Below are 18,904 nucleotides of genomic sequence, written 5' to 3' on the forward strand. Positions count from 1 at the left end.
AAAAAAACAGCAAATGAAGTAAAAATGTATTCCAACACAAAGCCTACTGTCATCAAGGATTAACATTTTTTCCATAAATAATTTTCACCTCACCTGGTTTTACAACTTTACTATTTATATTTATAAGGGCAAACTTTCTCATCCTAGCAAGCACACTCATACGTCTGTATGTGTATATAACACTTTTGTATGTATACAAAAGTACAAAAGTGACACGGTCTTACTCCTAACATCTTTTATTCCATACCTGTCCACTTCTTCTATCTTTTGCATATTAAACAGCAGAGATGGAACAATCTTATCCATATGCTGGGGTTCCCAGATGGTAGCTCGAAGCTCATCATTAACTGTTTTGCGAACCACTCCTTGAATACCCCTGATTCCAGCAATTCGGATTCTACGGGAGAGAAAAGAATTTTAGTCACATGAGAAAGGATTAACAAGGCTGTGAGCCTGCCAAAGAGAATGGATACAAGTGACTACTATTATCTCAAGATAATAAAATAATATGCAACAAGCTGAAGGAATTAATATCTCCAAGATCTTAAAGGAACACAGAGATACAGCAATTCCCAAAAAGGCTTACTTTGAATACCATTTCTGACAAATTAATATTTAATACTTAAAAGGAGTACAAAACGCAGGTACATAGACATTTCTATGAGTATCAAGTACTCTGGTGGCCTACTGGATAAGGCATTATTGCCAACCCAAAGGCAGGCAGCTCAAATCCACAAACTACTGGAAAAGGATGGACACTCTCCTTTGCAATTTACAGCCTCTGAAAACCTTCTGGAGGGTCCGCCAAGTTGGTTCTGATTTGACAGCACATTACAGTAACAGGCTGTGTATTTTCCGTCAAAATCATCTCATTAAAGCATTGTTTGTGCTCAGTTTTCCCGGAGTGATGCTGATGACGCCCACAACCAGGAACGAGGTTCTCACGAGGTCTTTCGGAGAAGTGTCTGCAGCTCACGGAGAGGTGTGCCTGGACCTGGGTGCCCTTCCCCCACGCCCGAAGAGTTCCCCACCAAGGAACGGCAGGTGAGAACCATAAAACCAAAGCTCAGGCAACTTGGTTCACATACATCTAACACGGTGAGAGAATGAGGTTCCACCCTTTGCCCAATCCAGAGCCCCTAACTTTCTCCAGCAGTTTCACATTCTTCTTTGAATTAAAAAAAAATAAAAATCTGCAGGTTCCAACCACTTCTCCACCAAAGCTAACCTGGCAGTCCACTGGCCCTCTCTGTGCTTTGAGACAAGTTTAATTATTGACTTCCTTTTTCTTGAATACCTGAAAAATTAACCAATCAGATGTTTTGTTTGACTTAGCACGCACCGTCTTCTAAGTACTGTAAACAGCTTTAAAGAATCGAAGTTCCAGAGATGAGGACAATAGTGCTCTACAAGCCTGTGGGGAAATGATGTCAGGGCGCAAGAGTCACAGCGGGAGGAGACGTGGCAGTGACGTGACACTGCATGGGTGGCATAAAGATGCACACAGGCAATTTCAAAACTACCCATACAGCCTGCTAAAATGTAGAAAAGGGCTCGAGTGGGTTCTGGGCAGCTACTACCAAGTGAACAAAGGTAGCATTACAACAAGAGGTGTCTGCTTTACGAACTCATGGCTACTGCCTGTTAGAGATGCAGGCCAAGACTTTCTCAAAGGCTGCACTTGCTCCTCTGTTCTGTGCTTCCTCTCTCCACATTCCACCCAAGACGGTCTAGAACACAGCTCATGGCTTGTGATACAGGAGCCCAAATGAGGACACTCAACTGATGATGCTCCTGTTCCCAGGCAGGGACTGCCAATAACTAACTTCTCCAGCAAGCACCCAAGCCGTATCTCCAGTCAGGCTGGAGCAGCACAGTCCAGTTAACCTTCGCAGAACTTCCTCATCAGAACACAGAACAAGTGCACTACGTACAGCAGGGGGCTCTGTAGGAACTTCGACGGGCAAATTCATGGAAAGGGCTTAAGCCCTAAGGGGCAGCTCCTTGGTGCGTGTGAATCTTAATGACAACAGTGGTGATTCCTCCGGCACTGAGGTCCTGACTGAGGATCCGACATGGAGGTGCAGCTTTTAGGGGGAGGGGACGGATCATGGTGGGTGGGACAAACATTTCTAGAAAACCTTGGTTGTTATCATTTCACCCCAAACTAGGAATTCTATTTGACAGTGTCTTGTAAAGTAAAGGAACTGATAATAAATTTCAAAGTTAAAAATAAAAATGGAATAGAAGTTATTTTAGGCTAAGTAAGAAAAAACTAAAACCAGTACCCAAAAAAATTAATTTATTAATTTGCTTTTCTAAGTTTTAAATACTGCCATTTTAAAATTCCAAATATCTTATCAAAAACAGACCACTTTCAGGTAAAATTACTAAGATCCCTGTATTTGACCTGAGAAACTTTTAAGCTAACTTTTTTAAAAAACAATGGAAGGCCTATCAAACAAATAGAAAAACTAGGGTACATTTATACAATGGATATTATGCGGTATGGAAAAAACAATGAACTCTTAAAACATTACATAACACGGGGGAGCCTGGAGGACATTAAGCTAAGCAAAGTATCTCAGTCACAAAATGATAATTATTGCATAACATCACTATTATAAAATAGGACAGACATGAGGGGGGTTGGAGAGAGAATGGGAAAAGAGTGGACAGATAATGAATACTGCTTTAAATCAGATGAGGGTAAGAACTGTCCAAAAGAAATATATCAGGAACAAGGGGTGCATTGCAGAGAAGGATGGGGAAGGGGTGAGAGAGGGAAGAAAATGTATAACAATGGAAAAATATTAAAACATTTTTTATGTTAAAAAACTAGTAAATTTTCACTGAATCCTCCATTAAAAAAATACCAAAAACCTCATAAAAATAATAAAAAAACCACATGTGAAGTGAGAAAACAGGTTGAAGAGAACATATTTTACTACTTGTTCTGTACTGACAAGTCCGAATTGACCCATAGCTGATCCTGCAGTGGGCTTTCAGAGGAAGTTAACTGCATGGGAGGAGATGGCCCATCTTTCTCCAGCAGAGCAGCGAGGGAATTGAACAACTTACTTTTGAGACTGCAGCACAGCTTCTTCTCACTAAGCCACCAGAGTTCCCTTTCTTTGTATGTTGTTGTTTATGTGCCGTGGAGTTGCCTGCGACTCATAGTGACCCTACGTACAACAGCTTGAAAGCCTCCTCTGTTGTGAGCCGGTTTCATGGACTCCAACACACCTACTCTCACCACCCTAGTTACTCCATCAATCCATCTCATCTAGAGTCTTCCTCTCCTATGCTGTCCCTCCACCCTTCCAAGCATGATGTCCTTCTTTAAAGGACTGGTCCTTCCTGGCCACATGCCCAAAGTATATGAGACAGAGCTTCAAAATCCTAGCTTTCCATGGAGAAACTTGTTTCACCTTCTCTAAGACAAACCTATTAAGTTTTCTTGGAGGTGCCAGATATGTTCAAGACTTTTCTCCAGCACCACAATTCAAAGGCATCAATTCTTCTGTCATCCTTTGTCATCGTCCTGTTCTCTGATGCATAGCAAGCATTGCGCAGACCATGGCCTGGATCGGGGGCACTTCAGTTTTCTGACATTGCTGCTTCTCAGTACTCTGGAGAGGTCTCTGACAGAAGATCTTCTCAGTGCAATCTGTCTCTTAATTTTCTCACTGCTGGTGCCAAGAAAGTTGACTGTGGAGCTGAGCAAGCTGTAACTGCTAACAACCTCAATCTCTTCTCCATCCATCATGGTGCCGCCAACTGGCCCAGTCGTGAGAATCTTTGTCTTCTTGATGTTGAGCTTCAATCTATATTGAAGACTACAATACTTACCTTCTGCAGCAAGTGCTTCAAGTCCTCCTCAGTTTCAGTTAGCAAGGTTGTGTCATCCACATAATGTAGGCTGTTGATGAGTCTTCCTTCAATCCTGATGCCAAATAACTCCTCATAAAGCCCAGCTTCCTGAATGATCTGTTCTGCATACAGATTGAAAAGGTTTGGAGACAGGATGCATTCCTGACACACTCCTTTTCTGATTTTGAAACATGCAGTGTTTCCTTCTCTGAGGACTGCTTCCTGGTCTGAGTATAGGTTTCACATGAGTCATTATACAAACATAGAAAATATAATATTGTGGAGAGGTACTAGAAATGATCTCTTTCTTACCTAATACTGTTATAACAGAAATATAACAAGAGGATGGTTTTAACAAAAATTTTAAAAATCAAAATGATATCATCTCCTAGTTGAGGAGGCCTGAATGCTGGCTTCGAGGAAGCCCTCTTCTCTTTCCGTTGCCTCAGCAGGAGGGCCCTCGTCTCGATTTCCGTCATGATCTCCATGTGTTTTGGCAGATCCAGAGACTGTGCCGCACTCCCAGCTTCTCTGTGATCATCTGGTCCCACCTAGTGAATATATTCCACTAGGGGGTGTTACAAGCTAAAAATGAAGGCTCTTAGTAAATCTGTAATGGCTTAAATATGTCCTTTGATAAATATTATAGTGATCACATCTATTTTTCACTTAGTTGATTTATATGTCAAATTCACTGTAACCAAAATTTGAGAATTTATAAATTCTTGTGTTTTATTTGTTAATGCTTACATTAAATAAGATAGTTCCTATATTCAAGACAACTTTCGTTTCTAAAGAAAACAAAATGTATTATCTTTACCTTTTGGTTCCAGTACTGGTCCTTACACTTACGCTCATAGATAAGCAATATGAATTCATTCTTTGACTAAGATATCATTAGCTTGAATCTAATGCTCTATTAAATTCTAAATATATTTCCTGAGAAAAAAAAGCCACAAAATATTAAAATCTTAAAAAGAAATAGGCACTTTCTTAATCTTTATTTTTACATCTTTATTTCATTGTTAACATCTTCTGAGAATAGGAAGTAACTTTATAGAACTGGAAAAAAATTCTTTAGAAAGAAGAAAAGATTTTATGATTGTAAGGAGATACATAAGTTAATTATTTTAGATTAATGGTAATCTTGACTTTTAGGGCTCCAGACTTCCTCAGAAATGACTTTGGCAAGTCTACAGATTTTTGCTTTGTGGTACCGTAGCTGTGTATCATCCAGTTGGAACCTTCCAGCAGGTTTTCAGGGGCAGTCAACCACACAGGAGGAAACCTGGTAGAACTGCTGCTATATACTGAGGGGGGGAAAAAACAAAACCACTAACAACATCTTAAACAGATATTAAGTCTTGTATCTGAAAAAGCATTAGTGGCTTAGGGACAAGGAGTTGCACTGCCAACCCAAAGGCACGGGGTTCTAATCAACCAGCTTCTCCTTAGAAGAAAGACAGGAAATCTGCTCCTTTTACTGCCTCTGAAAAGATGCTGGAGGGTCAGCTATGAGTTGGCTCCAACTCACCAGTAGCTAACATCTGTAAAAGACTATTATTCATCTCTCAGTTCCCTTCAAATTAAGGTAAAGTCTACTCTTCTTTTCTTTTGTATAAACCAACCATGTTGTTGTTATGTGCCGTCGAGCCACCTGCATCTCATAGTGACTCTATGTACAACAGCCCAAAACTCTGCTCTATGTCATGCCAATCTTACTGTCTTTGACATTCCTACCCCATTACCCCAGTCACTGAATCAATCCATCTCATCGAGGGTCTTCCTCTCCTGCGCTCTCGTTCCACTCTCCCAAGCATGACGTCCCTCTCCAAGGACCGGTCCCCTCCTTACATGTCCATTGTATGTCAGACAAAGCTTCAGAATCCTTGCCTCCAAGGAGCAGCCTGGTTTAATCTCCAGGATGAATATATTCGTTCTCTTAGCAGTCCATGGTATATTCAGTACTATTCTCTAACAGCACAGATCAAAAGCATCAATTATCCCTCTATCATCCATAGTCATTGTCCAACTTTCTGATGCATAGAAAGTGATTGCAAAGACCATGGCCTGTATCAGGCATACCTTAGTTTCCAAACTGGTATCACTGCTCTTCAGTACTTTGGAGAGTTCGCTAAAAGCAGATTTTCCCATCACAATGTCTTTTAATTTTCTGTCTGCTGGTGCCAAGAAGGTTGACTGTGGAGCCAAGTAAACTAAAGCCGTGAACAATCTCAATCTTTTTACCATCTATCATGACCAACAATACTCCAACTGAAATTCATTTCTATTTCTACATATTGCCTTAATTTAAAATATGTTAAAATTCAACCATCCAATGTCCGTAATACTAGAACTCTTTAGGATTTAATCTTTTTTCATTTTATCAACCACAAACTATTTTCTAGCTTTACCAAGGTCATGGTGACTTTAAAGTTTAGCATTTCTACATAGATATCAACCTCTAATTGCACAGAAGTACTTGAGTCCAGGATTTTAGTGGGATACTTGCAGAAAATATTCAAATCACTTGTCACAACAACCTCAGATGGACGGTGATTCAATAATACACATTTATTCCTGATTAAGAAATTAAGAAAATGATTTAATTCCTGTTCATTCAAAGAGTGTTTATCATGTGCCAGGCACTGTTCAAAATGTTAATGGCAGAGTAGTCCTCATAACACAGTCTATCCTTACGCCACAGTGGATAAAGACAGATGCTGGAGGAGCTTCCAGTGAGCTCTGGGGAGCAAGCAGCTCTGGGAAGAGAGGAGGACTAACTGCGGGCTGTGACAGATGGATGAGGAGACTGGTACTAAATACAGGCTAACCAAGCAAAAACTCTCTTGAAAAGGTGGCATTTAAAGGCATCTTGGGCAAAGTGAGGTGACAATCCATGTGACTGTCTAGGGACTCTGGGCAGAGAGAAAAGTAAGAGTCCAGAGGTCACAGGAGGAGTACATCTGAGTGTTCAAGGAATAGCAGGGAGGTCCAGGGGTAAGGACCTGGAAATGAGAAAAGCAAGGAAGAACAAGAAAGAGGATTCCAGGCCACCACAAAGACAAGATTTTCTCCCTGAGTGAACTGGGCAAGCTTTCTGTTTTGTTACTCTGGTCATTTGTCATTACAGTAATGGAAAGTCATATTTTAAGAACAAAGCATTTACCCATTTCTGCAGGTAACTGTTATGACAGTGCATGATAGACGTATTTACCGATAAATTACTCTGACTACAAATCATCAGGTGAAGAATACATACTCTGTCCGTATTTCTGGATCACTGTGGCAGGAGTGACACATGGCACTGAATCGAGACACAAAGAAGTCATAACGCCTGTGATAGGAAGGTGTGTCTTCTTCAATATTTGCAAATTTGACAAACTAAAAAACAAAAATGATAAAAGGAGAATGTTTTATACCTTTACACAAAAATGGAACAAACACATTTATTTGCATCCTTTCACAAGAAATATCCAAATAAACAGCAATCAAGATATTTATATAAAACACAATGTATGTAAACAAAACACAATGTATATGGCTTTTGCCTATAAACCAATATAAAGATATACTTACCAGAGGGGCAAAAGTTTCTAGCAATGAATTTTAAAGAAATCAAGGATACAGACTTATAAATGGTAAATCTAATTTCTTAATCTAACTCTGGATGAAGGAGTGAATGCACTCTCCCAAAGGAAGTTCCTCACCTAAAGTGCTACATGCTAACAATGGTTCAAGGGCAAGTACAATTAAGTTACAACCTCCAGGGAACCTTATTTCTTACTCAGGGGAAGGAACACTTCCCTGACAGCTGTTACATAAAACATGACTAAATCATATTAATGTAAATAAAAGTAGGACGAGGGGAGCTCTGGTGGCCTAGTGGCAAGAAGCTGCACTGCAATCCCAGAGGTAGAAGGTCTGAATCCACCAGATGCTCTGCCAGAGAAGGAGGGATAATTTCCTCCTGTACCAGTCAGATATGATTTGACAGTACACGCACAAAAAAATAATAAAAAAGAAAAAAAAAAAGTAGGACTAGGGAAATAGATCTAAATTGATGGAAACACAATGCAAATTCAGTAGAAAAGAAAAAGTTATTCTAGATCCTTTCAAAGACTGAAAAAGAAAGTAAGTGAGTTATCCTTGTGTCTAGGAAACATTAAATATCTTTCAAGAGTTACAGAGTTAGAGGAGCGAATCGGGGGGCGGGGGAAGAGGGCTGGGTGGGGAGAGAAGTGCAGCAATGAATGAATGGAAATCCAAATTCTCTGTAAATGTTCATTAAAATTATTAAAAAAATTTTTTTTAAAAAAAGAGTTACAGAGTTGCCTAAGATTTCTTAATGTATAACCTTTTTCTCAGCAGAAAATAATTTCCTTATTCTTATTTACCTGATGATTTATTCTATGAAGTAGCCTAAAATAATCTGCAAGTTACTAATATACTATAGCAAATTTATGTATTTATATATGTGTGTATATACATGAGCTCTGGTGGCCTAGTGTTAAGAAAGTGCACTGCAATCTTCAGGCATGCGGTTCAAATCCACTAGCTGCTCTGTGGGAGAAAGATGAGCAATCTCCTCCTCCGGTGTGATGACTGCCTCTGAAAACCCACTGGGGGGTCAGTTATGGGTCAATTCTGACTTGATGGTAAATAACAGCAACATATATACACAGACACGCATATGTGCACACACATACACAGAAAACCTGACAGGATACAGAAGACTGATGGCTTTCAAAAGGTATATTCAAAAGAATTATTTTACAAAAATTCTTGCAACTCTGCTGGAAACACAATTAAAACTGTTGTTGTTATGTTTGTCAAGTTGCCTGTGACTCATAGCAATCCTATGTACAACATAAACTCTGCCCTATCCTGTGCCAATTTCACCATCTCTGACACACCTGCCCCCATTATTACCCTACATATCATCGAGGGTCTTCCTCTCCTGAGCTGTCCCTCCACCCTCCCAAGCATGGCATCTCCAAGGACCGGCCCCTCCTTACAAGATGTTCAAAGTATGTCAGAGGAAACTTCAGAATCCTTGACTGCAGGGAGCATCCTGGTTTCACCCACTCCAGGACAAACCTGTTCTTCCTAGCAGTCCATGGTATATTCAATATTCTTTTCCAAGACCACAGCTCAAAGGCATCAATTCTCCTTCTATCCTCCCTAGTCACTGTCCAGCTCTTTGAAGGATAACAAGTGATTGCAAAGACCACGGCCTGTATCAGGCACACCTTAGTCTCTAGATGGACATCTTTGCACTTCAGCACTTTAGAGAGATCTATAACCGCAGACTTTCCCATCACAGTCTTTTAATTTCCTGGCTGCCGGTGTCAAGAGTGTTGACTGTGGATCCAAGCAAACGAAAACTGTGAACAATCTCAATCTCTTCACCATCCATCATGACGCTGCCCATTGGCCCAATGGTGAGAATCTTTGTTTTCTTGATATTGAGTCTTAATCCATACTGAAGGCTGCAGTCCCTGACCTTCCACAGCAAGTGCTTCAGGTCCTCTTTAGTTTCCGCAAGCAAGGTTGTGTCATCAACAATTAAAATTAAAAAAGAACAAATTTTTAAAAACTAAACTGTGCTTTTGTGTTGGCAGCACAACTCCTTACCATTAGGCTACCAGTGGTCTGAGTTTCTTTCTCTACCATCCCTCCTCACCTTTCGTTCTTTTTATTCCCCTACCTATCTTATTCTTTTTTAGTTTTCTTTTCATCTCTCTCCTCTCTTTTCAAAGATCTCAACATTCCTAGAGAAAAGATCCTTATGAGTCTATAGGGCCCATAATAATGAGAGTCGGCCTGCAGTGGAGTAAGATGCTTTCTCCAACATCGAATCTCAGAGGAAGAGAATGAAAAACTATAGTCTCTGCTTTCTAAAGAACATAAACATGAAAGACTAACTCACTTCTCAAAGGATTTGCAAGCCCAGGACTTCTTGGGTTTAACGTTTTTGTTTTGTTTTTTTAAGTAAAATTTTCATTTTATATTGGTTTACTTACAAAGTTCTTAAAAAAAAAAAAATCAAACTGTGACATCAAAAGATATCCTCTTTTAAGTGGACAGAGGAAAAAAAGAAAAAAAAAAGATATCCTCTATATTCATGAGATACTGGTTTGTAAAAGTTTATTTCTTGGTAATATCTTTGCCTGGTTTTGGTACTAGGGTTATGCTTGCTTCACAGAATGATTCTGGGACTGTTTCTTCTTTTCCTATTTTTTAAAATACTTTAAATAAAACTGATGATAGATCTTCTGTGAATGTTTGGTATAATTCATCTGTGAAGCCGTCTGGTAGAGGACTTTTCTTATGGGAAGTCTTTTTATGACCTATTCTTCTTCTGTGATGGGTCTGTTCAAGTACCAAAAGATATCTTGACCTGAACTAGAAATAAGCTATTAGCTTTAAATTATAATGTTAAATGATTCTTAATTATCTAGAAAACAGCTACACATACTTCTACAAGTTTAGATTAAACTAACAGCCATTACTTAATCTGCACCATAAACTGTACTCAGCACGAGTTGTCACCTCATGATTCCAACAGCCTGGTAAGAATACTCCATGATCTCTTACAGACAGGAATCCAGAAGCTAAGTTACTGTTCCAAATAACAGTTTCCAAGATTTTGATATACATTCCAGGCCAGGGTTTTGAAATAAAGTTTAGTGTTAAAGAATGCATCAGATGTTCTGCAGAAGACAGACGGGCAATCTCCTCCTGTGCAGTCTACTGCCTCTGAAAACCCCCTGGAAGGTCAGCTGTGGGTCAGCTGTGACTTGATGGTACCACACACACACTAATCACATGAATAAATTCTAAAAGTATTAACTACTCAAAGTTTGAATGATGTAAGAAGATGCTCAAAAAAAGTGCTTGAAAAACTGCACAAAGCTCTGTATACAACAATACAGCCACCAGCTGCTCAGTTCTATGTCCCCAGGGTAGTAGAACTTGCTCCCCAGGGTTTCCAGTGGATGATTTTTTGGGAAGTAGATTGCTAAGTTTTGGTTCTACGGCACCTTGAGTGGGCTTCAGATCCCCAACTTCACAGCTGGCAGCTACACATGTTAACTTTTTAGTTAACAAGCAATATCCAGAAATTCTCAATGCAAAATATGTTCCCAATTTTCTAATATATAAATAAACTATTAAAAGACTGTTTCTGAACATTAGCTTTATAAACTTCTTGAACAATATAAGGACATTCTAAAAGTATAATCTTAAACATGCTACTTAAATTTTTAGTGAGTCTAAAATTAATATTCTTTTAAAAAAGTTTAGAGTGTAGCTTTACTCACAGAATTTGTTCCAAGAACTTGAAGCTTTGGTTCCCCAGATTCCAGCAGCTTTGCTACCATATGAAGAAAGCTTTCTACAAATGGCTTGATGCTTTGAGAATGACAAGCCATGAGAAGTTGGTCTAAAGCCTCCATAGCAATCAAAACGTACCTAGCAGAAGGGGAAAACAGTGTCAAGGTTTTTCTAGTACTTTCAGTTCTCAGAAGTGCTTTCCTTAACAGAATTAAAAGAGATTTACTTATAAATAACACAAAAAGGCAAACACAGAATTGTCAAACACAACAAGTGATGTCTAAGAGGGCTGGGCAATCGCCTCCAGTGCGATTTACTGCCTCTGAAAACCTACTGGAGGGTCAGCCATGAGTCGGTTTCACTCTACAGGACACTGAACAACAACAAAGGAAATACAGTTCTCACACTGAACTAATGATCTTTCAAAACCATCGCCACTGAGTTGACTTCAACTAATGGCAACCACGTGTGTCTGAGCAGAACTGTGCTCCACAGGATGGTCGAGGCCGGTGTTCTGAAGGCAGACTGCCGAGTCTCTCCCGGCACTACCACTCCACGCCACAGCATCATTTCAGTTAGCAGCCAGGCTTAGTCCTTGTGTTCAAGTATGTGCACTGCTCCATTTTCATCTTCTAATAAACTCTTCCACTGCACTTTAAGATTCCTGCTGTGCAAGTTTTAGCTTTTAAAAATGGACATTTCCTGCTTTCCAAACCTTGAAAAATATTTCTCTTATATCTGACCCAAACCCGTTATTTATACCTACCATTAATTCTGATTACGGAAAACAGTACTGGCAGCAAGAGAATATGCTTAAGTTTCAAAAATTTTACTTTATATTCTATCAGATTCTAACTTACGTTCTAAAAATTAAATTTGGTAATTTTCCTTCAACTATCAACAATAATGGAAGCAGGAGTGGCATCCACTTCTAGAAATAGCTTGCCTCCGGAAACCCTATGAACCTGGAGAAAGGATGAAAGTTACACACGCAAGTGTTGAGGACTTTCGTTCATAGGGTCGCTATGAGTCACCTACGACTCGACAGCACTTAACAACAACAACAACATCAACAATAAATCTATTTGTGTGTTAAGACTCATTGGGGGAAAAGTAGAGAGAAATTATTTTACCTCTTAGAGAATAGAAGAAGCAGTACTATGAACAATCTGTTGTTGTTATAAACCACTGAATCAGAACCAACTCTTAGTTGACCTCCAGAGGGTTTTCAGAAGCAGTTTAATCGCACAGGAGGAGACTGCCATCATTTTCCCATGAAGTAATCAGTGGATGTGAACTGTAACCCTTTAGGTTGGCAGTACAACTCCTTACCACTTGTGCCATGAATCTGACTACAACTCACAGTGATCCTGTGAACAACAGATCTAACCCTGCCCTGTCCTCTGTTAACCTCGTGCTGTCTCGTTCAAGCCTGTTATGGTAATCATCGGGTCAATCCATCTCGTTGAGTCTTCCTCTCGTTGGCTCACCCTCTCTCAGTGTCTCGAAAGATTCCTCCTGATAATGTATTCAAAGTCAGCCAGACGAAGTTTCACCAATCTTGCCCCTAAAGAGCACTCTGATTGTACTTCCTTCAAGACATATGTTTGTTGAAGTTGACTGCTTTCACATGTTCTCTGTGAAGGATGTGTCTGACCTGCTTATCTGATGCTTGGTGGCTAAACACTTGTACTTGCCAAAAGGTCTCTCGTATTTACCCTGATAGGTAAAACCACAATTGTACGAAAAATCCATAATAGTTAACAGGAACTTTGTTTCAGTTTAGATACAGACTTTAAATTGACAGTATCACACACACTGACAGATTGGGGATGTCAATTTCTACTATTTCTTGTGGAAAAGCCTCAATAACTAATGGGGTGCTAATGGCAAGCCCATTAACTAAAATAAGTCTATTGACAAAGTCTATGCACTAGGAAAACAGAGCTACAGAGACTGTACAAGTATTCTGTTTCTTCACGGGACATTACAATGCTGAACCTCTTTTTGCCTGACTAGATGGCAAAATCATTTATATGGTTTAACTTAAAAGCCTACAGACGATTTTTCCAAACATCCTTTACTAGCAGGCGTTATCTCAAAATTAAATTTACAATGCTGTTTAAAATTATATGTTTGAAACAACAACAAAACTAAATCAACGGCCTGAGTCCATTCCAATTCATGGCAGCTATATCAGAACAAGAAAATAAAAGTTTATTAATGGTCCACTTTGGTAAAAGACTTAATTATTTTATAGAGACCTTCACATCCTTTATCAATCCTGACTGAAATGTGAAATGATAAAAAAAAATTCAGATTATAAATTATATAGCATGAGATTTTCTTGGGGTACAAAGTTGAAGCATAATTGAGAGATTCAAATTGTTGTTATGTGCTGATGAGTCGCTTGCGACTCATAGTGACCCTATTATGTACAACAACCTTAAACCCTGCTCTATCCTGTGCCAACCTCACCGTCTCCGACACACTCCCTCCCACCACCCCAATCACAGAATCGATCCATCTCATCGAGGGTCTTCCTCTCCTGCACCGTCCCTCCACTCTCCCAAACATGATGTCCCTCTCCAAGGACTGGTCCCTCCTTGCAATATGACCAAAGTATGTCAGACAAAGCTTCAGAATCCTTGACTCCAAGGAGCAGTCCAGCTTCACTCTCTCCAGGACAAACCTGTTTGTTTTCCTAGCAGACCCTGGTATATTCAACACTCTTCTCCAGCACCACAGCTCAAAGGCATCAATTCTCTTTCTATCACCCCTAGTCACTGTCCAACTCTCCAATGGATAGCATATAATTTGAAGACTATAGCCTGGATCAGGCACACCTTAGTCTCTAGCCTGACGTCATTGCTCTTCAGTATTCTTGAGAGGTCCCTCACAGCTGACTTTCCCCAATGCAATTCATCTCTTGATTTCCTGGCCGCTGGTAACAAGAGTGTTGACTGTGGAGCCAAGCAAACTAAAGCTGTTAACTATCTCAATCTCTTCACCATCCATATTGATGCTACCAATTGGACCAGTGGTGAGAATCTTTATTTTCTTGATGTTCAGCTTCAATCTGTATTGAAGGCTGCAGTCCTTGACCTTCTGCAGCAAGTGCTTCAGGTCCTACTCAGTTTCAGCAATCAGGGTTGTGTCATCTGCATAATGCAGGTGGTTGATGACTCTTCCACCAATCCTGACGCCACATTTCTCCTCGTACAGCCCAGCATCTCGGATGATCTGTTCTGCATACAGATTGAAAAGGTATGGAGACAGAATACATCCCTCGCAGATCCCCTTCTTGATTTTGAACCATCCTGTGTCTCCCTGCTCTGTTCTGACTACTGCCTCTTGCTCCAAGTATAGGTTTTGTATTAGCACAATCAAATGTTCTGTGATTCCCATTCTTCTCAGAGTCAGCCACAGCTGCTTGTGATCCACACAGTCACAAGCCTTTGCATAATCAATGACGCACAGATAGACATTCCTCTGGTACTCTCTGCTTTTTGCCAAGATCCATCTAACATTACTTAAATTTTAAGACTTAAATAAGGGTCAATATTTGTAATTTAAAAAAAAAAAATAGAAAATATCTATTAGTTGTTGCTGTGAACCAATGAGTTGGAACCGCCCCCTAGCTGACCCCTCAGCAGGTGTTCAGAGACAGTAAATCGTACCAGAGGAGAATGCCCATGTTTCTCTGGCAGAACCGCTAGATGATTCAAACCACGTGCCTTTGGAATTGCAGCAAACTTCTTACTATTAGGCCAGGAGAGCTCCCTATTAGTAAGATAATAATTAGGTAGAAGTAAAGGTACTGTGTAAGAATTACACGCTCTTGAGCTCTCCAAGGAAGCGCTGGTGGCCTAGTGGATAAGGAGCTGCGCTGCCAACTCAAAGGCATGCAGTTTGAATCCACCAGATGCTCTGTGGAAAAAAACATGGGCACTCTCCTTCTGTGTGATTTACAACCTCTGAAAACCCGCTGAAGTCAGCTAGGAGCTGGTTTCAACTGGACAGCATGTAACAAAGATAACATGAGTCTCCAGTGACCTCTGGTGGCACAGTCTGTAGAGCTGTGTTGCTGACCCAAGGCTCTGTGTGTCTCTCAGGTGATTTGAATCAGCGCTCTGAGGATGAAAAGCGGGCCGTCCCTTTCGTGATTTACAGCCCAGGAAACCCGAAGCGGGATAGTCATGAGATGATTCAGACACAAGAGCAGTAAGAGATCAGTCTCTAGACAGAAGTATGGATCAAATACCTGTAAGGGAAGACTGAACCACTGCAAGCAGGCAACAGAAACTGCTCCTGGTGGCTCACAAGTCACACTAAAAATGCTAAAGGCATCATGATCTTTCATGTATACCACTTCTTGATCACAGTCCAAGGCAAATGCAAAAACCTAAACTAAGTGCTGTCTAGTGGATCCCAACATACAGCATTCCATCTGATTTCTGAGGCTGTAAAGCACTCCAGGAGGACACTGCCATCTTTCTTCCTTGGAACTGGTCAATTCAAAGCACCAATCATCTGGTTAGCGGACTGACACATTATGCACCATGTCCGTTTACTAGCCCAAAATACAGAATTTGAAACAAATAAACGTAGAGTTCTTAAACCGAGCGTGAAAGAACAAGTCAATGCTGGGACTGCTTCTGTGGCAGAGCCCTTTCATGGGCACTTGAGCCCCCGAAACCCAATGGAGGGTTGTTTGGGGCAGAACCGAATCTCCACGGCCATGCATTTACCGTGACAACCTCCTTACCCAGAACGATGGCGAACAACATCCCTGCTCAACCTTTCTGCCAGGTAAGAACCAATGCGATCCAGTTTCTCAGGTGCAGATACTGCATAAAATGTCAATTTCTCCATGTCGGCTTTGACGAGGCCATCCTAAAAGATGAGTAGTAAGAAGACAATAAATAGGTTGTTGACATTTTCATGTACCTTTTTTGTATTTTCAGTGTTGATTCTCTTTCAGTGCTACTTTTTGGATCATGTATACTAAAATCCGTATTAATGTTGGACTTCTCTGATGCAACATATAATGTAATGGATGTACAGGGCTTTCAAAAAGTAAAGAAACGTCTCATTTTGGCAAAGTTTCTTCATAAACAAATTAGACTCTAATTACCATCTTCTAGGGAGAAACAGGTCAACTACCTGTACTATGTATGAAATGTGATTTATTCTGGCAAAAAGAAATTATTGCACACAATGCTTCAATTTTAAAATTTCACATGAATCAATGTTAAGCCTATTTTACTCCTTTGTGAATACAGCAGGGAACATTCAATGATTCAAAATTTGCCTATACTGTTTATAAAGCTTTGTTGCTCTTAAGGAGTCAGAAAAGCATTCAAAGTTATAATTAAATCTATGCTTATCAACGCTTTACAAAAGCAAGAACAGCAGCCCCCAAATGTGGATTATTTCACTGTCATTTGTCTCTGCCCTTTTCACGGGGACTTCCAACTCTCCTTAGCCTCACACAATGGTAACTGAGTCATAGAGTCAACTATTAACCTCACTTCCTTGTATGATTCAAATAACCAGATGCTGTCTTCTCTGGTTGGGGTGCTGTTTCTCTGATGGAGCCCTCTGACCTCTGCATTTTGAACCTGCCCCACTCCGTCTTTAAGCTTGCGGTTACACCACCACCTCCCTTTTTTCTCTGACAGAAATGGAACTCAGCAAAGAGGAAGCTACCAGGTTGGACTTTACCTGCAAAGGTGAATGCATACTTTCTTCCTGGGGCCTTCTAGTTAGTCTAGTGTTCTTAAATGGAAGTCATTTTGCTCCCCAGAGTAATAACTGGAGGGATTTCAGTTTTAAGAACTGGGGTAGGGGTGGAAAGCTGGGTTAAATTACTAGGATCTAATGCTTAGAAGCCAAAAACACTGTTAAATACTCTACACTGCACAGGACAACCTCCACAACAAAGAATCATGTGGACGAAAATGTCACGACAGCTAAGGTGTAGGGACCCTGCCAGAGGATTTGGTGCCAGGCCTCACCTCACCTACTTTACTGGCATTTCATTACATTCCTGATGTTTGAGGGTAGGAACTATAGGATGTAAAATTCTGTATTCTGGGCACCTACTCTCTGACCCATTTTGGATATATCACAATATATCACAATAAATGAAAAAAGAAACGTGATCAACTGGGTTGCGATCACTCTGTATACAAAGTTCACGTGCCCTTCTTATTTAAAATATTTTCTTTAAAAAAAATAAAATATTTTCTTTTAAAACTTGCTATTTAAATCAATCTATTATGAATCTGTGCCAAAATGAAAGACTCCCGTAACAGCCCTCAGAATCAGCTGTCAGCGCATCACTCTTCGATCACGAGTGATCAAAGCTCCCTGACCACCCAGAAGTGAGAGCGGCTAAGAGAAATGCCTGTCACACTGCTCCGTAAGCTAGCTGCCACCTTATCTCCAGCCGCCACATGTTCCACTCCTCAGGGAAATCCCGGCTTGGCCTACTAACTGAGACATCTGAGTTCTCAAATCAGAAATGGCGGTCAACATGATTGCTACCCATTACAACTGACAATGCAGGCTCGACAAAACTTCAAGTCAAAAGGATCAAGTTGTGATTGACCCCAAATGAGTCTCTTGCTTCCCCACACCCACCCCTTCTCTCGTCAGCCCATCCTCACTTGCAATGCAGAGACCCGTTTGTGGAACATTTCCAGACAGCCCACATCTGTCAAAGCTTAGCAAATCTGATTTGCAACATGCCTATTTCCCCTCCCACATGGATCCTTTTCCACTTTACTATGTATTTGACATGGCATTATACTCGCTGATTTATACTCTGGAATTTAGTATTTGGTATGATTCTCTTTTACACCAGCCAATAGATGTAAAGTTCCGTAAAGGTGGGTACTGTACCCAGAGTTGTTTATGTGCCACTAATTATCCAGCGAACTTCCTCCTAGAGACTGTTGCAGGATAACTAGCAATCAGCAGTGCTTTATCCATCTTCTCTATGTGTCTGAATGTTTAATTCTGATTTGATTAAAAACATGGCACATTAACATTAATGTTAAGCCAACCAGAACGGTGTTACACAATTGGCTATATTTTAAAAGACAAATTCTGGAAATCAAATCCTTATGACTTTTGTTACTGCACATATCACTTTAACAGCCAAGGCTCGCTGTCCTTGAGTTGAACCGACTCCCAGCTGACCCTCCAGGGGTTCGGAGGGGCTGGGGACTGCAGAGGAGCAGCTGGTGGATTGCAAGAGCCAGAGTGGCAGCGCAGGCTTCTGAGTGAGCAGGGCTTCTTCCTGGGACCCCGCTCCTAGAATATGAATAAAGCACTGCAGATTGCCAGTAATCCTGCAACAGTCTCGACTGATCATCTCCTAGGGCAGCTCTGGTGGCCTAGTGGAGGTGTACTTTCAACCCAAAGGCAGATGACTGGAATCCACCACCTATTTCAAAGGAAAAAACAGGCAATCTCCTGTCATGTGGTTTAAGCCTCTGAAAAGCCGGAGGGTCAGCTGTGAGTTGGTTGCAACTCGGAGGCTGCCGCCGCTGCCGCCATCGCCGCCGCCGCCACCACCACCACCACCGGGTTCCTCACGGAGCGCTGCTGTCATACTGGACTAAGTGTTGGGCTGCTGAGTGACTGGTCTGTAACCATTAATCACTCTGCAGAAGAAAGAAGA

At 40.7% G+C, this 18,904-nt stretch overlaps 1 protein-coding gene across 2 annotated transcripts in view; it reads right to left on the minus strand.

Moving 5' to 3' along the window:
- The window catches only part of EFR3A (EFR3 homolog A (S. cerevisiae)), a 63,206-nt gene that overhangs the window by 43,415 nt on the left and 887 nt on the right, over positions 1-18,904 (minus strand). For both annotated transcript variants that reach the window (XM_006879282.1, XM_006879283.1), the window contains exons 2-5: positions 15,980-16,107; positions 11,199-11,349; positions 7,136-7,257; positions 248-397 (exon numbers count right to left, since the gene is read on the minus strand). In XM_006879282.1, the coding sequence (XP_006879344.1) occupies positions 248-397; positions 7,136-7,257; positions 11,199-11,349; positions 15,980-16,086 (530 nt within the window). In that variant the 5' untranslated portion in view covers positions 16,087-16,107. The remainder of the gene's footprint in view (positions 1-247; positions 398-7,135; positions 7,258-11,198; positions 11,350-15,979; positions 16,108-18,904) is intronic.

Source organism: Elephantulus edwardii, unplaced genomic scaffold (assembly GCF_000299155.1).
Source record: "Elephantulus edwardii isolate Elephantulus edwardi_28Jun2011 unplaced genomic scaffold, EleEdw1.0 scaffold00003, whole genome shotgun sequence".
In the NCBI taxonomy this organism is placed as follows: Eukaryota; Metazoa; Chordata; class Mammalia; order Macroscelidea; family Macroscelididae; genus Elephantulus; species Elephantulus edwardii.